General features: G+C 37.7%; 1 protein-coding gene across 1 annotated transcript; it reads right to left on the bottom strand.

The window, feature by feature from the left end:
- Window positions 1-14,992: 14,992 nt before the first annotated feature.
- On the bottom strand, window positions 14,993-15,946 carry LOC118921857 (olfactory receptor 2G3-like). Its single transcript, XM_036903947.2, has one exon. It carries the CDS (start codon window positions 15,944-15,946, stop codon window positions 14,993-14,995), a length of 954 nt encoding a protein of 317 aa, XP_036759842.2.
- Between the last annotated feature and the right edge of the window lie 7,514 nt (window positions 15,947-23,460).

The raw sequence follows: 23,460 nt of genomic DNA, 5'->3' as shown, positions 1-23,460 counted from the left end.
AGGGAACAACTCAGAGCTGAAGAATACAGTAACTGAAATGAAACATAGAATGGAGGAAATGAATAACAGGTTGCTGCAAGTAGAGGAGACAATCAATGAGATGGAAACTAGAGAACAGGAAAACAACCAAATTGAAGAACAGAGAGGAAAAGGACTTAAAAATATGAGAAGGTGCTAAGAGAGCCTGTGTGACAACTCCAAATGAAGCAATATTCACCTAGTAGAGGTCCTGGAAGGAGAAGAGAGAGACAAAGGAGTAGAAAGTCACTTTGAAGAAATAATCATTGAAAACTTCCTCAGTCTGAGGAAGGAAATAGACACCCAGGTTCTGGAAGTGCAGAGAGTCCCTAACAAAATGAACACCAGGAAGACAACACTAAGACATAGAGTTATTAAAATGGAAAAATTAAAGATAAATAGAGAATCTCAAAAGCAGCAAGAGAGAGGCAGACATTTACATATAAGGGAAACTCCAACTCCTCAGGCTATCAGCATATTTCTCAGACATCTAAAGGCCAGAAGGGAGAGGCATAAAATATTTAATGTATTGAAAGGGAAGAAAGAATCTACAACCAAGAATCCTCTACCCAGCTATTCAGAATTGAAGGAGAGATTAAATTTTTCCTAGATTAACAAAAGTTAAAAAATATTCACCACCACTAAACCAGCCTTACAGGATATGCTAAAGGGACTCCTGTAGATAGAAATGTCCTTAAGCCTAAATATTTTTCATCAGTGAAAATAAATCTACAGTAAAGATAGTAGACCAATTACTTACTAAGCAAGTATGAAGATAAAAAGAAAAAACAAAAGTAGTAAAATTGACTAAAGAGGAAATAAGCCAATGGATACACCAAATAAGCAGATTATGACATTTAATACCTAAAGTGAAGAGGAGGAGGAAGAATAAAAACGAGGTACTTTCACATTGTGCTTGAACTAGATTGACCATCAACTTAACATAAATTCATATATTTAGGAAACTATAATCCCTAGAATAACCACAAAACTAAAGCCTATAATAGAAACAAAAATGCTTTTTAAATGAATCCATAACACTTAACATAATCCATAATCCATAACATCCCCAGCTGCAGTGAAAGGAAGATCGCTTAGGTCTGCTCAGGAAACCCCCCCCCCCCGGGAGAAAGTCAGAAGCAATGACTCAGGTGTCTCAAGATGAAATGCTTTTACAACTCCTTTGAAGTGGATTTCCTAGAGAACAAACTGATGGGGTCTCTGCTAAGGAGCTGTGGGATATGCATAAAAAGGGCCAGGTGTTCATAAAGCAATAACAAAAATGCTCATTGCTCTCTATTTCCCAAAGGGCTGATGACTCCGCCCACAGTCCCACTGGAATCGAACCTTGTTAGCCTTGACCCTGCTGAGGCATGGCCCTCAGCCACCCACTAAAGGATTTGATTCTGACAGTTCTCTATCTGAGTGGCAAATAGGAAAAACCCCTGTTACCTCTTGGGCCTGATGTAATATGAGGTCCATGTAAAAGTTGTTATATATTGGCAGAATGGATCTAAATTACTAGTGAGGGCTTTAACAGGTACAGGGGTGGAAGCCTCATTAATCTACAGGAATCTTAAATTGTTTAAAGGAGAAAAAGTAATAATAACTGGATTAGGAGGCAAATTCAAACTACTCAAACCCAACTAATGATGAAAATAGGTCAATTGCCTTAATAAAAAGGTGTACTGTCATTATATTTCCTACTAGAGAATTTATTATTGGTATTTATATATTAACAGGAATGACTCTTACTTTAGAAAATGAAATGATCAATTTGGAGCAAAATTGCCAAAATATGCTTATCCTATTTTGGTAGGAAAATTGCTAATGAACCCTGTTGACATTCCCACTACTTCTGTGATAAGTTTAAAACAATATAGGATACTTGGAGGGCAAACTGAGATTTCTAACATGATTGCTGACCTTGTAGATGCTACTAAGTGGAAGAATCCTGAATGACCTGTAAAAATGGTGATGGATCTTGGAGAATGAGGATAGATTATAGATCTCTAAATAAAATAACTCCAGCCCACACTGCTGCCATGCCTGACACTGTAACTTTAATAGAAAGGATTTAGGTGCATCCTGGAATTTGGTATGCTGTTATAGATTTAGCAAATGCCTTATTCACCAGTCCTATAATTAAAGAACCCTGGGAACAACTTGCCTTCAGTTGGTAAGGTAGACAATTTACTTTCACTTGCCTGGCACGAGGATATATCCATGGTCCCACAGTTTGCCCCCAGATCATGGCAGAACACTTAGATTCACTCCTGCTGGCTTCCAGTGCACAGTTAGCCCATTACATAGATGATATTTTGCTTCAGGGCCACACAGAATCACAAGTACACAAGGCTTTAGAAACATGTGTTCAACATATGAAAGCTAAAGGATGGGAAGTAAGTTCCTCAAAAACTCAAGGGCTGGCTCAGAATGTAAGGCTTCTTGATGTTCAGTGGTTCAAAGGACTCATGTCACTGTTTCATATGATGCAGGTAGCAAACTGCCACCTTGAGCGATGGTATAACTCTCCTACTGATGAGCAGGCATGGAGAAATACACCCATGTGACTGCAGGTGAAAAGGAACTTCAAAGTTTGGCAATATGGGCCCCTCGAAAATGTGGACATTTGGAAGAAAAAGCAACTTACAGGTGGGCTATTGATAGAGAGACAGCTTTGATCTTGCATACAATTAAAGAAATCATATCTCAATGCCCTATTTGCCACCACCTGAAGGCACAACCCTTATCCCAGGTAATTAAAGGACAAATAGAAAGGGGAAAATAGCCTGGACAAATTTAGCAAATGGATGATATTGGTCCTCTGTTATGTTATAAAGGAAATCAATATTTATGGTCTGCTGTCAACACCTATTCTGGATATTTAATTGTGATTCCCTTTGGGAAAGCCACAGAGAAGAACATTATAAAGACATTAGAAATAATAAATCTATATTACAGGGTACCCCTGGAAATGCAGAGTGACAATCGTTCTCATTTTAGAGGAAAATCAATATAAGAATATGCTAAACAACATACCATTCATTGGGTCTTTCATATCCCATAGTGCCCAGATGCCACCAGTCTTACTGAAAGAATGAACGGCCTATTAAAGAAACAATTGTGCCAGTCAGGAATCAATCGTATCAAAAATGGAAAGATCATTTATATGATGCTTTATTGATTCTAAATAATCACTTCTTTGGTAACACTGAGACACCCGTAATGCAGATGGTAACTCCATATTTACAAATAAATACTCAACAAGTTAAGCCCTCTACTGTTGCCTATTGGGAATGTATCAAAAGAACTATGAAGCCTTTTAGGGATAGCCCTGGAGTGGCTGGTCTTGATTATATTCACTCCAAGAGGAATGAATTCAGGTGTCAACTATTGAAGTTTTTGCTACTGGCATTTGCATAAAATGCCCCCTGAATATTTTGGACTTATTGCCCTCTGCAGTGGCCTACCCTCAAAAGGGGTTTATGTGCTAGGATGGATAATTGATAGTGACTATCAAGGAGAAATTAAAGTCCTACAGAATTAGGAATAGTCGATTTCCTTTTCAAAAGGGGTATCATTTTTCCCAGCTACTAATCCTTCCCTATTTCCATGGTGAACCCAGTGGTAACTACTAGGGGAGAAAATGGATTTTAGTCTACTGATTTATTGACCCTGAGGGCTAAAATTTGGGTGACCCATCCTAACTCCCCCCTCCATACCTGTAGATATCACTCACAAGGCAATGATATGGCTTTTTAATCATGACCCCAGGAGAAGAAAAATGGCCTTATGTCCCTTTATTTCAACATTCCTATCATGAAAAGGTCTTTCAGTGTTTTTCTTGTGCTGGAATTTGTCAACTGAATCTTCTAACCTGTTTCTGCAATGGGCTAATGACGTGTCTACACATGCCAATTGGACTGATCGCTAGATATGCTTGGAATTTCCTTCCACCACATCGCAAGGACTACCTTTGCATGTTTGAATTGTGAACCTCATGGGATGGAATTTGTTATTATAATTGGTAAGTGATGATACTGTGGAGAGGTGGGAGACCTATGATCAAACTAAAGCTCATGTTTTAAACATATTAGAGAAACTGTTAACAGAACTACTTCCCCATGGTCTACTTATGTTTGGAATGGACTAACATGAGAAGTTGTTCTTTCTATTTTGCAATCAATGATAGCCCCACCCCTCATATAAAACAGCAAGGGTTTCACAACTGTACTTTAGTTTCATTACTCAAGAGTTGTGTGCTGTTTCCAACTACATCCCACCTACCCAAGCAAATACATGAAATTGACTCTATCAATTGACCCCTTTACTGCTTGGTTATCCTCATTGCCTTCCACATGGTAAACTACTTTACTAATGTGTTTTGCTCTTATAACTATAATATTGATTGCCCCCTATGTCTTATATACTTGCTGTAATGGGAATATAAGGATTGTGAACATGGAAATCTGTATATACTCCTATCTCATATACTTAGCAAATATTGGGGCTGAATGTAGGGAAAAGAAAGATTGCTTAGGTTTGTATTGGGACAAGCTTTGCTAATAAACAGATGTTGGACAGACTGCTAAGAGAGTTTGGCTCTTCAAAAATGTATCATATCCTGGAAAGTTCTGGGAACATTGAAACAGTCAATTATTTCACAAGGTTGCATGAAATCATAATAAATGAGCTTATAAGTTGTTTGTGCAAGAGTGTAAAGCAGGAACTCTGGGGCAATGCCCTGAAGCCTTGCCCGTGGAGTGGATGCACTGCCCCGGATCACTGTCCCACCAAAGCACCAGGGTGGCTGTTATCAGGGACTCACCAGCTGGTGCAGCTCAGATGTTGCCTATTTGATCTGCTGAAGTTTTTATTCTTACTTTCATTTTCCATTTATCTGCTTATTTACCTTAACACTTTGCAATAGACATTACTTCCTTTAATATATTACTGCATGATGTATCATTTCTGTGTTATTGAATCTTTTGAAATTTATTTTGAGCAAAACAAATTTAAAAAGTACAAGAGAGGAAGAAAGGAGCAGAAAGAAACTGCAAAACAACCAGAAATCAATTCATAAAGTGGCAATAAGTACACATCTATCAATAATTACCTTAAATGTAAATGGACTAAATGCACCAGTCAAAAGGCATAGGGTGGAAGAATGTGTAAAAAAACAAGCCCATTATATGCTGTCTACAAGAAACTCATTTCAGACCCAAAGACATATATAGACTGAAAGTGAAGCGATGGAAAAACATAGTCCTTGAAAATAAAAGGGAGAAAAAAGCAAGAGTAGCAGTGCTTATATCAGACAACATAGACTTCAAAACAGAAAGTAACAAGAGACAAGAAGTACATTACATAATGATAAAGGGGTCAGTCCAACAAGAGTATAATGATTGCAAATATCTATGCACCCAACATAGGAGCACCTAAATATATAAAACAAATACTCTTAGACCTAAAGGTGGAAATAGCAACACATCATATTACTGGACTTTAACATTCCACTTACATCAATGGACAGATCATCCACAGAAAATAAATAAGGAAACGGGCATTTCATGACATGTTAGACCACATGGACCTCATAGATGTATACAGAATGTTCCATCCCAAAGCAGCAGAATGCACATTTTTTCTCAAATGTACATAGAACTTTCTCCAGAATAGATCATGTAATAGGACAAAAAAAGTCTCAAAAATGGAAATCCATTGAAATTGTATCAAGCATCCATTCAGATCACAATGGTATGAAAGTGGAAATCAACTGCGTGAAGAAAACAAACAAAAAAACTCCACATGGAGACTAAACAACAAGCTTCTAAATTATCAGTGGACCAATGAACAAGTCAAATAAGGAATCAAGCAATACATGGAGAAAAGTGAAAACAAAAATAAAATAGTTCAATATATGTGGGATGCTACAAAAGTGTTTCTGAGAGGGAAGTACATAGAAATACAGGCCTGCCTCAAGAAACAAGAACAATCCCAGATAAACAGTCTAAACTCACAACTGAAGAAATCAGAAATAGAAGAATAAATGAAAAACAAAATTAGTACAGGGAGGAACATAATGAAGATCAAAATAAAATAAAATAAAATAAGAATTATAAAACAGGAAAAAAAAATCTATGAAACCAGTAGCTGGTTCTTTGAGAAGAAGAACAAAATAGACAAACTCTTAGACAAACATGTCAAGAAAAAAAGAGGGAGGGCAAAAATAAAATAAGAAATGAAAAGGGAGAAGTTATAACAGATAAAAGAGATATATGAAGAATTATTAAAGAATTCTGTGAAATATTATGTACCAATAAATTGGATAACCTAGAAGAAATGGAAAATTCCTAGAAAAGAACAACTTTCCAAGACTGACCTAGAAAGAAACAGAAAATCTTAACAGACTGATTATAACAAAATTGAATTGGTAATAAAAAACCTCCCAACATACAAAAGGCCAGAACCAGATGGCTTCACAGCTGAATTCTACCAAACATTAAGAAAAGAGCTAATACCCACTGTTCTTAAGGTATTCCAAAATAAAGAAAAGGAAGTACACATCCAAACTTATTCTAAGAAACCAGCATCACTCTAATACCAAAAAACAGACACTACAAAAAAAATGTAGGCCAATATCCCTGATGAACATAAATGCAAAATTCCTCAACAAAATATTAACAAACAAAATTTAAAAAACATCAAAATGATCATCTTTCATGACCAATTGGAATTTATTCCAGGGATGCAAGGACTGTACAGTATTTGTAAGTTAATTGGTGTGATATACCACTTTAAAAAAAGAAAAGATTAAAGCCATATGAATATATTAATAAATGCTGAGAAAGCATTTGACAAACTTCAACATCCATTCATGATAAAAACTCTCAACAATCTGAATATAAAGGGACATACCTCAACACAATAAAGGAAATATATGACAAAACCACAGCTGACATCATACTCAATGGTGAAAAGCTGGAAGTTTTCCCCCTAAGATTAGGAACAAGACAAGGATGCCCCCTCTCACCACTTCTATTCATTATAGTACAGGAGGTCCTAGCTACAGCAATCAGACTACACAAAGAAATAAAATGTATCCAAATTTGTAAGGAAGAAGTAAAACTCACCATTTGCAGATGACATGATGCTAAACCCTAAAAACTCCATCAAAAACCTGACAGAACCAATAAGTGAATTCATCAAATTTTCAGAATACACAATCAATATACAAAAATTTGTTGCATTCTTATATATTAACAAGCTAGCACAAGGAGAAATCAGGAAAAACAATTCCATTTACTATTGTATCAAAAAGAATAAAATACCTAAGAATAAACCTAACAAAGAAGGTGAAGGATGTATACTCTGAAAACTAAGACACTGATGAAAGAAACTGAAGACACAAGTAAATGGAAATCTATTCCATGCTCATGGAATAATTTACATTGGAAGAATTTATATTGTCAAAATGGCCATCCTACCCAAAGCAATTTACAGATTCAATGCAATCCCTATCAAAGTACCACTGGCATTTTTAATGAGTTAGATAAATAATCCTAAAATTCATATGGAACCACAAGAGTCCCTGAGCCCAAAGCAATCTTGAAAAAGAAATACAAATCTAGGGATATTACCCTACTTGACTTTAAGCTATATACAAAGCTACTTGAATCAAAACAGCGTGGTACTGGTACAACAAGAGACCCATATAGATCAATGAAACAGGACAGAGAGCCCAGATATAAACCCAGAAATATATGGTCAATTAATATGTGACAAAGGAGCCATGAGTATATAATGGGGAAAAGACAGTCTCTTCAATAAATGGTGTTGGGAAAACTAGAAAATACATGCAACACAATGAAACTAGATTACTTTCTAACTCCATACACAAAAGTCAACTAGAAATGGATTAAATAGCTAAATATAAGACATGATTCCACAAAACTCTTAGAGGAAAACAGGGTGAAGTCTCAAAAATAAGCATGAGCAATGGTTTTTGGGCCCATCTCCCCAGGAAAGGGAAACAAAACAAAAATGAATAAGTGGGACACATCAAACTAACAACTTATGCACATCAAAGGATACTATCAATGAAAAAAAACCCTACAGTATCCGATAATTATAAAAGTGTTATCTGATAAGGTTAATATCCAAAATATAGAAGGAGCTTATACACCTCAACAGCACAAATAATCAAATAACTCAATTAAAAAATGGGCAGATAACAACCATTTGATCAATAAATATGAGAGATGCCCTCACAAAAAAAAAATATATATATATATACACACACTTCCAATTGTAAAATAAATAAGTAACTGGGATGTAATGTATAGCATAAGGAATATAGTCAAAATACTGTAACAACTTGGTATGGTGATAGCTGGTACCTAGAATTATCATGTATATAAATGTTGAATCACTGTGTTGTATGCCTGAAACTAATGTAATACTGTGTGTCAACTACCCTTCAATAAAAAATAATTATCTACAAAAAAAAAAAAAAAAAAAAAGGGCAGAGGACCTGAGTAGACGTTTTACCAAAGATGAAAAGCAGATGGCCAACAGGCACATGAAAAGATGTTCCACATTACTAATCATCAGAGAAATGCAAGTCAAAATCACAATGAGATATCACCTCACACCAGTCAGAATGGTCACTATCCAAATAACAATAAATGCAAAGTGCTGTGAAGATGTGGAGAAAAGGGAACCCTACTACACTGTTGGTAGGAACGTAAATTGGAAAGCAGTATGGAGGCCCTTCAAAAAACTAAAAATAGAAATACCATATGACCCAATACTTCCATTACTAGGAATTTATGTGAATAAAACAAAAATCCCTGATTTGAAAAGATACATGCACCTCTATGTTTATTGCCACACTATTTGCAATAGGCAAGATGTGGAAGCAATGTAAATGTCTATCAGTAGATGATTTTTGAATATAGAATCCACATTGCATCCCTGGAAAGAACCTCACTTAACAATAATGTATAATTTATTTTATATTTTGCTTACATTTTCTGATATTTTGTTAAGGATTTTTATATATACATTTGTTAGAGATTTAGGTCTCTAGCTTATTTTGTACTGCTTTTGCTTTTCATAGTGATTAAACTGCCTTCTTTAAATGATTTGTGAAGTATTTGCATCTACTCCATTCTCTGGAAAATATTTGCAAATTGTTAATGCTTTGAATGTTTGTAGAAATCTACAGTAATATCTGGACATGAGATTTCTTTTTTAGAAGTTTTGTAATGGTTAATTCAGTTTCCTCTATAGTTATGGGGCTATCAAATTATCTATTTCCATTGGCCTGGTTATGTCTGCTTGCATTTTTGGTAATTGGTCCACTTCATCTGAATTGTCAAATGTGTGATCAGCTGCAGGTATGTGTTCTTAATATTTATTATCTATTGATATCTAGAACACTTGTGATATCCTCTGTTTCATTTTTGCTATTAGTTATTTGTAACTTCTCTCATTTTGTCTTTGCCATTCTTGCTAGATTTTGTCATTTCATTGATGTTGAAAGACCTTCCTGTTTCTTACACTGATCTTCTCCATTGTTTCCCTGTTTCACTGACATAGTTTTATCTCTATTGTTCCTACCTACTCATGCTTTGAGTGTATTTTGCTCACTTTTGTAATTTCTTGAGTTTGGAACTTGGATTATTTATTTGTGAATTTTTCTAATTTCTATTGTAATCATTTAGGGTTAAAAATTCCTTTCTCAGAACTGCTTTTGCTGTAACCCTCACATTTTGGCATGGTGTGTTTTTTTTCATTCAGTTAAATCTGTTTTTAAATTTCCCTTGGTATATTCTTTTTGGTGCACAAATTATATAGAAGCAGGCTGTTAGTTCTGGAGTATTTAGGGATATTTTTGTTATCTGTGTACAAATGATTTCTACACTGATTCCATTGAGATCAGAGAACACAGCTTATATGGGTTCAGTTGTTTCAGGTTTACCAGGATCCGTTTCATGGCCCATGTGTGTTCCCTGAGGACTTGAGGAAATTGTGCATTCTACTATATTTGAGTAGAGTATTCTACATGTTAGTTAGATCTTGCTGGTTAATTGTATTATTTAGTCCTCTTTTTATTAGAGATATTTGATGTATAACATTATATTCATTTCAGGTGTACATCATAATTCAATATTTATTACGTGCTTCAAAATGGTCACTAAAATATCTCTAGTTAACAGCCATCACCATACATAGTTACAATTTTTTTTTCTTTTAATGAAAACTTAAGATACAGTCTCTTAGCAACATTCAAATATATAATACAGTATTAACTATAACCCCAATGACTTACTTATTTTACAACTGGGAGTTTTTAGTTTTGAACACCCTTCAACCATTTTAGTCATCTCTACACATCACCTGCCTCTGGTAAAGACCAATCTGTTGTCTGTATCCATGAGATCAGATTTATTTCTTTGTTTAAATTTCAAATATAAGTGAGATCATACAGTGTTTGTTTTTCTCTGTCTGATTTATTTACTTAGCATAATGTTCCCTGGGACTATCTAAGTTGTTGTGAATAACAAGGTTTCCTTTTTCATGACTGAATAATATTATCTGGGGGTGATAGTCTCCTGATGACTGTCTCTGTTTGTTAGAGTCACATGGGACCCAGGAACATAAACCCCACTGGTCACCAGGGCCAGATAATCAGGGATCTTACTTGGCATTGCATCCACATTTAGCAAGGACACCTGATGAGGGTGTAAGCTCCTTTTGATAGATGTGTACAGGAGCAGGGCAGGAGAGTGTGAAGATGGCATCCAGTGGCCTCCACTCCCTACGTGCCTTCACTGATCCTGTATGTGTGCAAGACAAAAGCCTCTCCCTGAGGCCAGGGCTCCAGTACAAGTAAAGGGACCTTTTGCACAAAAAGACTGGGGCCGTGTTTCAAGTCTGTTGTTTCTGTAGTACTCTGGGAGTGGTAATTGGCCAAGATCTCTCCCTCTGGTTGATTTCTACAGTCCTGTGAGACCCAGGAATGCAAGTCCTGCTGTCCTCTGAAGCCAGATGACCAAGATTAAGGGGTACCCTCAGGATGTCGGTCACAAAAGCCAGGGTATCAATCATGAATACTGGCCACTGGCATTGTGCAAAAGCTCCCCTCTGGGAGATGCCAGATCGCTATAGCATGGCCAATGGGGACTGCAAAGATGGACTTGCCTGGAACAGGAAAAAAAAAAGCAAGGAAATTCAAATAAAACAGCATGCACCACTGGAGTGAGGTAGATGGATAGCACAGAGAGGGAGCCTGTTGGCCTGTCTATGCAAGTACCCCAGCTGACCTCCAGATGTGTGCCAAATTAAATGTTTGCCCCTCAGGCCAACACTTTAGGGCATGCAAATAAGCCTCTTGCACAGAAAGTCTGGGCTCTTGTGTATATCTGTGCAAGAGCCCTTTAAGCTCAGTTTGCTGTGACTTTGCAGGATTCATGGAGGCCAGCTGTGTCACTTCTCAAAACTGACATTTGGGGCTCATGTCTCAGTTGCAGAGATTAACAGTTGGGGTACCCAAGGTGGGGATGAACCCTTTACTCTCAGGGAGAAGCTCCAGGTTTTATGTTACCTCCTGATCTCGAGTCACCACCCTGGGGGTGGGGTTTACACCGGGCTTGTGTCTCAGCCTTTCCTGCTCAATTTGATATGTTTTATTTTTCTCATCTGCCCAATGTGTAGGAATTGTCCAGCTGTTTTGAGGTCTTTTGCCAGAGGAATTGTTCCACATGTAGCTGTAGGTTCAATGTGTCCTTTGGAGGAGGTGAACTCAGGGCTTTCCTGTTATCTGGGTGATGGTATTGTTGAGCTACTGTACCCTGGCTAATTTCATATCAAGTTATTCTTGCAGGAGCTGAGAGAGGGTTGTTAAGTCACTGACTAATATTATGGGTTTGTCTATTTCTCTGTTTAGTTTGCTCCTTCAGTTCACTTATGTTACAGCTATGTCTTTCAGGGCAGACATTTAGAACTGCTTAGACTTCTTACTGTATTTACCCTTTTATTGTATATAATATCCTCTTCCTGGTAAATTTATTTGTTCTGAATCTATTTATAGGATATTAATAGCACCTGTGCTATTTTCTTTTTTATCAATGTTGCCATTGTATGTACTTTTCATTCTTTTTCTTTCAACCTACCTACATCATTATATATAAAGTGAGTTTCTTATAGATACCATCTACTTAGATCATTTAGAACATTCCTCCAATCTCTGCCTTTAATGGGTGTATTTAGGCCATTTAATATATTCTTAATATATTAGGGCTGTCTGCCACTTTATTATTTATTTCATGTTTTCCATTACTCATTTCTGTTTTCCTCATACTTCTGGGTTACTTGGATCTCTTTCAGAATTCCACTCAGTTTTTCAGTAGTGTCTTTCAGCATATGCTTTTTTTTTTCATATAACGTCTTAGTTTTTTCTTTTGGTATCACATTACAAATAAGCAATGTATCATAGTTTACTGGTTTCACCATTTCATGTGTGAAGGGTAGAATGCTTTTCCCTCTATTACACTTTACCATCCCCTATTTGTAATATAACTGTTTTAAGGACTACTTCTTTATATATTCCTGTACAAATATTAACATCAACATATTTAATGTTTGCCTTAACCATTAAACATAGTTCAAAAATTTAAGAGGAGCATCTATTGTATTTATCTACAAGTTTAATCATCCCAATGTTATTTTTATCTCCCTGATGTTCCTAGATTCCTTCTTTGATTACATATTTCCTGTTTACAAAATTTCCTTTAGCCATTCTTTTAGAGTAGGTCCACTAATAAAAAAGAAGTTCTCAGTTTTTCTTCAACTGAGAATGCCTTGGTTTTTGCTTTCATTCTTGAAGTATATTTCACTAGACATAGGACTATAGGTTGACTTTTGTTTTTCTTTAAGCACTTTGTGAAAATGGGACAGCAGAAGAGCATTGACAACTCATTGCATTCTTTATAAGGCACATACTAGGCACAAAAAATGAATTAAACATCAGTCTATTGCAATCTGTTTTGTGTTATTTATTATTATACTTCCATATTCACTCTCTTCCTTTCCAGCTACAACAACACATGCATGTACACACATGCACACACACACACACAGAATTACTTATTGCAGGCTACAATTTCACACTCTATATACACAGTGAGGTCTGTGTAGTTACAATGTACAAAAATCACACCAACCACGATCCAGCTCATCTCAAATATCATGTTTTCTTAATTTACTAAGAAGTGTTCAATAATATTTGACTAAGACACATTGACTTCTTATCACTCTTAAGTAAAGTAATTAAGGGAATAATTATGTTTTTTGATATGCGTATGTTCTTACAGATCTAATGTATAAAAGAGTTTAGAACAAAGTTGTTGAGTCACTGTATCTTTTGAAAGGCTTGTGTCTCACATGCAGGCAGTGAGCTACAGACGCTAAAGGAGATGCACTAAGCCATGGAAAGCAATGTTTGAGAATGAGATCTGCATTTGAGCTTTCGTGCCTCCCGATGCAAACCTCCCATTACAGCTCTTATAACCATCTCCTCTAAGGTCTGCAGAGTCAAAGAAGTGATTCCACTTTCTGATTATTTTAAATATTTACCATTATATCTGTACCCACTGGCAGAATAAATCCTCAGATATTTGCAAACAGAAAACGGCCTTAGCTAAATCAAGAGAAATAATGAGCAAATGTGGGGTTCCCGTCAGACTGCAGGTCTTAGAATATGCAGAAAGGAGCAGCACCGAGGAACAAAAATGTGAGAGTTCAGGTCAGTCGTTGGTCTAAGTCATGGCACCGTCTGCCCTTTCATCATTCTTCTCTCAGGCTCAAGTTCACGGAAGAGTCTTTTAGTCCAGGTGTGGGCAAGGACATTTAACTGATGTGCTCTGGAAGGTGAGAGAGCTCAGAAGGTGTTCTCCACAGAGAAACCAAAGTATAGTTAGAGTAATAAAGGAAAAGAAAGTAAGCACCACATTCACATTAACTGTCCTGTTCTCTCAACAGATTAAAAGTTCAGACTTTTGTATAAAGACCCAACCTTGGTAATGGGCATGTGAAACTGATCCAAAGAACAGAGTGGAACAAAACTGATCAGGCTTTTTGGAAAGGACTGGTTTCCCAGTATTGATTTCCATTTTGCAGCTGCAATAATAAAAGTGAAAGTAACTATATGAAAAAATGTGAATATTCAGATTTAATAAAATATCAGTAAAATGAGTCATTGTGAAAATAGTGATACTTTTTCAATACTGTTTACAAACCATGTCAAGGACAATGTCCTCTCATGAGAAGACACAGCTGTTTATTTCTGAAATGAAATCTAGCTGAGGATGCAAAGGATAGATAGCATCTTTTTGGGTACAAAAGAAAATAATATTTTAGTATATTTTGTTTCTCCTATTCCTTCTTGAAAGGTATTTTTCAATGAGAAATGGCTTATGGCAAAGAACAGTTAATATGCTATGCTCATAGCCAATGAATTAGGAGTATGATAAGATATTTTATCTGCCATGGTTGGGGAAGTACATATATAAGATGCTTATTTTCCAACATGCAACTTTAATGGGTGGAAATTACAAGGTGCATTTAAGATGTTTGGCAGAGAACTAAACAATTCACTAAAATTGAAAAATGCGTAAAATGGCTTTGTGACCTAGACAAGCAGTTGATAAATAGTGACTTTTTTGAATTCCTGGGAATAAATGTCAGAAGTGAAATATGGACTTCATGGTGAGGTTGTCAAAGTCATATGGGGCTCTCTTCCCCTTGGCTTGTGCTCCCAGCTTAAGTCAACACATACACTTTGCTCACCATAAGAAAAGGAGATGCTCCCTTGTTAGAAAATGTAAGTGAAGAGTGATTTAACTGTTGTGAAACTGAGAACGGTAGTTTTGGCTAAAGAGAAGCTTAATGACTGCATGACTCGTGATCAGTTTCTTGCAAACGATGACTGTCGGGAGCACAGTCTTCCTGAGAGAAGTTTCTTCAGAGCATCTTTCACATCCTTGTTCCTGAAAGTGTAGATGATTGGATTTAAGGTGGGAGTCACCATGGTGTAGAAGAGGGAGACAAACTTGCCTTGTTCCTGGGCATAGCTCGGTTGCAGGTACATGTAGATCAAGGTGCCATAGAAAATGATCACCACCGTGAGGTGGGAGGAGCAGGTGCTGAAGGCCTTGCGCCTCGCCTCCAGCGACTTGGTCTTCAGCACAGCTTGTGTTATAAAGCCATAGGAGATAAGGATGAATGCCGGGGGGATTAGCAGGAACAGGATATTAACAAAAAAGAGCACCAACTCATTGACAGTGGTGTCCACACAGGCCAGCTTGAGGAGAGCTGGCACTTCACAAATAAAATGATCCAGCCTGTGCTCTCCACAGAGAGGCAGCTGCAAGGCGAGGGTGGCATGGATCAGGGAGTTGGCCCAACCACCGAGCCAGGAGATGGACGCCAGCTGCTGGCACAGCTGTGGGTTCATGGTGGCCATGTAGTGCAGGGGTCTGCAGACAGCCACGTAGCGATCCAAGGCCATCATAGCCAGGAGGACGCACTCGGTGGAGCCCAGTGCCAGGCAAATGTAAAGCTGTACCACACAGCCGCCGTAAGTGATGGTCTTCTCTGGTCCTTGCAGGTTAACTAGGGTCTGAGGCGCAATGCTAGTGGTGAAGCAGAGGTCCAGCAGGGAGAGGTTGCCGAGAAAGAAGTACATAGGGGTGTGGAGGTGAGGGTCCAGGTACGAGACGATGATGATGGTGAAGTTCCCCACGAGCATCAGGAGGTAGAAGAAAAGGACGAACACAAAGAGCACAGACTCCAAGCCAGGGTGCTCCGAGAAGCCCAGGAGGATGAAGCCCATCAGAGCACTCCCATTGGCCCTCTCCATCCTTCCAGAGGGACCTGCAGCTGCTACGGGAAGAATGGGAACAGGGACTCTTGAAACAGTTGGTCGCGAGTCACTAGCTCAAAGGATGGTGAGGCTCACTAGTCCAGCCTGTTCACTTCTCACCCCGAATGTGTTGCTGACCCAGGACATCAGTCAAGTACAACGACTCTCTGAAAATCATGAGCGCTTTAAACTTTGGGGTCATCTGGGGACTGATTTTTAATTAATTTACATGGATATACCCCATACATATCAAGATATCTTGCAATTATCTACTACTGAAATAAAGTGCCTCTCAAGATAAAAAAGTTAACAGCATCTCTATGGTTTCAATTGTCAACTAAAATCTGCATACAAAATACAATATTCAGGTCTCATCACAGACCAGATAGGGATGGGCAACTTCACATCCTACCCCCACATACAAACAGCTCTGTACACTACCTCAACAGAGAAAGGTAAGCAAGCACGGATATAGTAGTCTATCTATGGAGCCAAAAAAATTGAGTAGTTAGATAATGAATAATTTATATTTAGAAATAAATTTATAAAATATGTTCCAAGGCTGAACAAAGTAAACAATTTTCAAATAGGTTTTTCAAAATAACAAATGAGAAAAATAATATTTTGAAATATGGAGACAAGGGAACCCTTTATGTAGGAAACGAATGAAAATAAAGCATTTAAATATGGGAAAATTGAGATGGGAGGGGATAGATCACTTTTTACAAGTTGGAAAACATTAGTAACAACTAGACAGAAATAAAAAGGTGCATCTCAGCAAACAAATTATATGCTGTAATTTCAAGTTTCATGCAAGTTCACTTAATGATGGAAATGCCAAAGAATGAAAATTACTTCTAAAAGTATATTTTGAAAGAACATTATTTAGACAAAGGAACTAAAATTCCTTAAATTCAAGACAAAAAGAAAAATCTACTCAAAAGAATATGCCTTATTAATAAAAAGTTAAAGATGTATTATTTTATCCTTCTGAATATAAAATTTGTTGGAAAGAGCTGTTAGATAGATCTCTTAAAACTCCTTAGGTAGATCTATTAAGATGCTTAGTGATCAGCATGGCAAAACCACAGAAGAAATTATAAACTTGAATTAAAAAGGCTTATGTGAGTGGTGAAAATTTAAGATCGTTCATGAACACTGATAGAGTGTGTGGATAATTCAATTCTATTCATAAGAATATGCAAAAAGGTAAGTGTTAAATGTATACCTAAAAAAAGTATTTGGAGCTAAATCGTAGAAATCATTGATTTAAATAAAGTTCTTAGCTTTGCTGTACAGGCAATGATATGGCATTGAATAAAACTGGAAAAATGTCGGTATAAATACAAATTCAAAGAAGGTACATGTCACAACCAAATTTATAGAAGCAGGCAGAAACTAAGCTGAGATTTTCAACAAAGACATAAACCAATGATGGAGAAGAAAAAGGTTTTAAGTAGGGCCAAATCATGTGGAAATATTAAAATGGGGTTTCTCCTTGTGTTTTCCTAAAATAACAATTAATCAGTTACTCTGTGTGTGTGTGAAGGAAGAAATAGTAAAGAATGGAAAGAGCTCTCTAATTTAGATTGTGAAGGACTTTGAAGTCTAGGCTAAGAAACTAGGAATATTGATGATTTTGAATAAGGCTCTTTAAAAATATCTCATCTGACTGTGTAGAGCAGGGTATAAAAATAATGAAAGAAGATAAAGTAAATGAAAAACATTCATAGGACTAGAGGAATGAGGGAGAGAATGTTATGATCTTTGCCTGTAAATCACATTCATAATAAGTCCCAGCCACAAAGCAGGTGGTGGTGAACATTACACATAAAACATTCAAGGCCCTCTCTGTGCTATCCCCATGCCCTCAAGACATCCATGTCCATCCCCACAACTGACTTGTCAGCCCACCATACTGAGCAGTTGGCAGTCTCCTAATTGCCCTTTCACTCAGCTGTACCTTTTCTTTTTCTGCTCCTATGATAAGGATATTCTTCTGCAACCCTCACCCTCTTGGAAATCATCAACACACTTTCCTCAACTCAGCACTGGTCACTAACATACAAAGCCCTCTTTGACTCCAGGGGACATTCAACCTCTCACACCATGCCCTGTATACTAGCTGATTTCTTTTGTGTCCATCCTATACCCTAAACCTACTTCTATCACAAAAATGGTAAGACACAACTGGCCTGTTTTACACCTGCATATTTCTACCAAGACATAAGCTACTTCCCATGTTTTACTGATATTTTATATCACTGTTATGATGCCCAATGCATAACAGGTGATCAATAACTGCTTGATGAAGAAATGAATGCATTTTTCAGCTGTATTTTCCATAGTCAGACACTTTCTTGGATCTTTCTGGATAGTGGATTTTGGGAAAAAAGAAGTGGCTATGGTTAGAACAACTGAGACAGGAAAGAGAACAGAATTGGGTATGCTGGAGCAGCCAATTAAGGCAACAATGCTTGGAAACAAAAGTTGGAGTGAAGAATTTGACCACTTACTGTGTTGGCATACACAAGAGTCTAAAACTGTAAAGCACCAAACGCCTCCCGCCCACCATCCCGCTCCATGAAATGCTGTGCTCATGAAGGAGGGCTATGTCAGAATGAGTGCGGGGACCATATCACTGCTTAAGGAGCCCCAGCACATGGCTCCTGCAGTTTTACTCATCCTGGAATCAAGGGGAGAGAGGGAAGTAGATGTCAGATGTGGGAGATTACTGGATACTGAGTCAGAACAGAGAAAGCTGTCTTAAGCTTTTCCTCTCCTCCCTTCTACAAAGGCCTCAGCAGACACAACTAGAGAAGACTTCTACTCACAGCTTCAGAATGAAGATGGAATGAAGATGCTGCAGATAGAGATGCCACTATGTGTACGAACATGACTCACCTATGCCTTTTGCCACCCAGCCATTACCCTAACTACCTGCATGAAGCGTGGATGAGGTGGAAAGATCACGCTGTCCTCTAACTTCGGAGAAATCCAATGTAAGAAAAGTCTAATATATTTCCCAGAGGCTTGGAACCTCTCTGGCTACAATGTCTATCTGTGAAAATACAAAACAAGACTTTCTAGTACCTGTTCAGTTGTTTTCAGACCAGACTGGAGGTTGCCCACCCGAGCAGTAAAGCACCTGGTCAGGCGTATACACAAGTCTCCTCTGTACACACGTACTCTGATTCTTGCTGGCCCTCAGGTTTTAGTACAGGAGACCACAATGTCACCTGAGTCAAGAAAGAATGGTCCTCTAGAAAACATTTTATTTTTTCTAAATGAAATGCTACCCAGTAAGTCAAACCTTCAGTCATTTTGGTTGAATCACACCTACACTGTACCTCTCTCCGAAGTGGCAGAGTGCCCCAAACCCAAGAGCTTGCAGTGGTGCACTAATTAATGAAGGTTCCTCTGTGGTGTTTTTCATGAATAATTTTTATGGGACGTTGAAATCATCTTGAACTGAGGTGTGGAATTGTGTGGATGTGGAATTGAGTGTCTGTATGCATATCATCTCATCTGTATCTACATCTATGTCTGTCTAATCATAGGACTCGCAAATCACCACCATCAACAGTAGCATTGCCGTCTATGGTATTCTTATAAAAGAAAATTGAATTCAAAAGTGTTAGTTATCCTAAACAATTGGATGGCACTATTTGTACTTACAAAGAACAGCAAGAAATTTCCCATTCCTTCATTTGGTAGTCAAAACCCCAACCTGAGAGGGTTTTCCTATCCCCTCAAGCATCAACATTGTTAATGATAGAAACTGTAAAGTTGATGCTTCATTAATTTTTATAAACCCCTTCAAAATACAAGTGAATTCAAGGCTAAACAAACCGAATTCTTACTTACTGCAAGAGATATTTGAACATGCTGGACTTTGTCACACCTTAGGCAGCATGTTCAGCTCTATTTTCCTAGATTTGTGTGTCCATGCCTAGCCTCCACTAATCCACAACTTGGCTGGTTTCTAAATGGTGTCTGTTAAAGATTCATATTTCTAACGAGCCAATTATGAGGACACTATATAGCAGTAATGAGAATTGTGACAGGAGATTCTGAAATGGGGAAACTGACAATTCCACAAAAAGGCCAAGGTTTATTTACAGTTACTGTCATCTTGGGAAAATCTGTGTCCCCAGCAGGAAATAAGCTGAGGGACTAACTTCTGGAGATCCTCCAGGCTGAGTGGGTCCATGTTACCCCAGTGTGACACGTTCCTTCCGTGCTTGCCTATTGTCATGGGACCTCGTACTTCATGAAGGAAAGAGCCACCACATTTACCTAACATAATAAAAATAACCTGCTTCTGTTGGATCCTTCCTCCATCACTCCAGCTGTGGGACAGAAAATCAGTCCCACCTATTTCAGGCTAATACCTTTCCCCGTGTTTTTGATTCTCAGTACCATATTACTCACTCAAATTTCAAGCATTATTTCTTGATAAAACAGAGTTGACTTTTTTTTTTTTTTAATAATTATTTTTTTATTGAAGGGTAGTTGACGCACAGTATTACATTACATTAGTTTCAAGTGTACAACACAGTGGTAGAACATTTATATACATAATTCTAGGTTCCAGCTATCACCCTATCAAGCTGTTACAATATCTTGACTGTATTCCTTATGCTATACATTACATCCCGGTTACTTATTTATTTTACCATTGGAAGTCTGTCCTTTTTTTTTTTTTTTTTTTGTGAGGGCATCTCTCATATTTATTGATCAAATGGTTGTTAACGACAATAAAATTCTGTATAGGGGAGTCAATGCTCAATGCACAATCCTTAATCTACCCCAAGCCTAATTTTCGTCAGTCTCCAATCTTCTGAGGCATAACAAACAAGTTCTTACATGTAGAACAAATTCTTACATAATGAATAAGTTACATAGTGAACAGTACAAGGGCAGTCATCACAGAAACTTTCGGTTTTGCTCATGCATTATGAACTCTAAACAGTCAGTTCAAATATGAATACTCATTTGGTTTTTATACTTGATTTATATGTGGATACCACATTTCTCTCTTTATTATTATTATTTTTAATAAAATGCTTAAGTGGTAGGTAGATGCAAGATAAAGATAGAAAACATAGTTTAGTGTTGTAAGAGAGCAAATGTAGATGATCAGGTGTGTGCCTGTAGACTATGTGTTAATAATCCAAGCTAGACCAGGGGAATAAAACATCCACATATGCAGAAGATTTCTCTCAGAACAGGGGGGGTGAGGTTCTAAGCCTCACCTCTGTTGATCCCCAATTTCTCACCTGATGGCCCCCCTGCGACTGTGCCTGTCTTAGGTTGTTCCTCCCTTGAGGAATCTTACCCGTCTCTGGCTAACCAGTCATCTTCCGGGGCCATACAGGGAAATGTGAAGTTGGTAAGTGAGAGGGAAGCCTTATTGTTTGAAAAGGTTAGCTTTTTACTTCTTTGCATATTTATGCCCTGTGGCTTCTATGCCCAGCATTTGTCTTGAGGTATCTTTACCAGTTGGAGGAGTTATGATACTCTGTAAATTTGATATGAGGCACGAATTCTATTTAAGGGTTGTAATTAGGAAGGAAGAAGAAAAGCTATAGAAGTAGCAGGCGGAAGAAAACATGGGAAGATTGATTATTTCTTTGACAAATCTTCTTGTAGAGTAACTTCAGCATATATAGATTTTAAGCTACTACTTAAATTGCGCACACACATTGACATAATAGGAGTATAGTTACATAACCAAAGCATATCTGTAATTACCAGCCATCTCCAGTGAAACCAAGAAAACCATTAAGGCACCTTAGGCATTTGTGAAAACTTATCTAAGATATGGTGGATATTGTCCAACTGAACTTGAACAGTCTGAGAGAAATCAGACAAATTAAAACAACCCATTCCTGGGGACTGTTCACATGCCATATGTTCTTTTAACAGTAAATAGCCTGTAGTTGTAAGATTTTGGAGCGCTACAATTTGCACTTCTCCTAATTCTTGGTTGAGTTCCAACAGTATAGATCCAGTCAAATTTGTTGTTTTACTGTATGCACAGGCCAGCTTAGATATCTCCTTCCTCATTCCCATGGCAAGTCCAGGAACTGGTGGGATGAGTGCATCTACAGCTGTAGCAGTGCGTGGATCTTTGTTGGGGTTTTTTGATGATCATCTTCTGGCATGAGTCTTCCAGAGAGTGCAGATGTTGGAAGTTCTTTTTCATATCGTATCTTAGTTCATTTTCGGGGTAGCCCAATTAGGCTTTGATCCTCTGTATAAACACAAACAGACCCTTTGCCTACACTTTTATATACCCTTTATACCCTTGTGTAGAACTCGTTGGAGGTTACCACACAGGAACTGCCCTTTTTTTTTTTTTTTTTTGCTTTGTTTTTGGTATCACTAATCTACACTTACATGACGAATATTATGTTTACTAGGCTCTCCCCTATACCAGGTCTCCCCTATAAACCCCTTTACAGTCACTGTCCATCAGCATAGCAAAATGTTGTAGAATCACTACTTGCCTTCTCTGTGTTGTACAGCCCTCCCTTTTCTCCTACCCCCACATGCATGTTAATCTTAATACCCCCCTACTTCTCCCCCCCCTTATCCCTCCCTACCCACCCATCCTCCCCAGTCCCTTTCCCTTTGGTACCTGTTAGTCCATTCTTGAGTTCTGTGATTCTGGTGCTGTTTTGTTCCTTCAGTTTTTCCTTTGTTCTTATATTCCACAGATAAGTGAAATCATTTGGTATTTCTCTTTCTCCGCTTGGCTGGTTTCACTGAGCATAATACCCTCCAGCTCCATCCATGTTGCTGAAAATGATTGGATTTGCCCTTTTCTTATGGCTGAGTAGTATTCCATTGTGTATATGTACCACATCTTCTTTATCCATTCATCTATCGATGGACATTTAGGTTGCTTCCAATTCTTGGCTATTGTAAATAGTGCTGCAATAAACATAGGGGTGCATCTGTCTTTCTCAAACTTGATTGCTGCGTTCTTAGGGTAAATTCCTAGGAGTGCAATTCCTGGGTCAAATGGTAAGTCTGTTTTGAGCATTTTGATATACCTCCATACTGCTTTCCACAATGGTTGAACTAACTTACATTCCCACCAGCAGTGTAGGAGGGTTCCCCTTTCTCCACAGCCTCGCCAACATTTGTTGTTGTTTGTCTTTTGGATGGCAGCCATCCTTACTGGTGTGAGGTGATACCTCATTGTAGTTTTAATTTGCATTTCTCTGATAATTAGCGATGTGGAGCATCTTTTCATGTGTCTGTTGGCCATCTGTATTTCTTTTTTGGAGAACTGTCTGTTCAGTTCCTCTGCCCATTTTTTAATTGGGTTCTTTGTTTTTTGTTTGTTGAGGCGTGTGAGCTCCTTATATATTCTGGACGTCAAGCCTTTATCGGATGTGTCATTTTCAAATATATTCTCCCATACTGTAGGGATCCTTCTTGTTCTATTGATGGTGTCTTTTGCTGTACAGAAGCTTTTCAGCTTAATATAGTCCCAC

Source organism: Manis pentadactyla, chromosome 13 (assembly GCF_030020395.1).
Source record: "Manis pentadactyla isolate mManPen7 chromosome 13, mManPen7.hap1, whole genome shotgun sequence".
NCBI classification, from domain to species: Eukaryota; Metazoa; Chordata; class Mammalia; order Pholidota; family Manidae; genus Manis; species Manis pentadactyla.
This window is presented reverse-complemented; position numbering and strand designations above follow the sequence as displayed.

What these genes read in the sequence shown, in the direction of transcription:
- LOC118921857 (XM_036903947.2), bottom strand. Translation starts at nt 15,946, where the DNA reads ATGGAGAGGGCCAATGGGAGTGCTCTGATGGGCTTCATCCTCCTGGGC.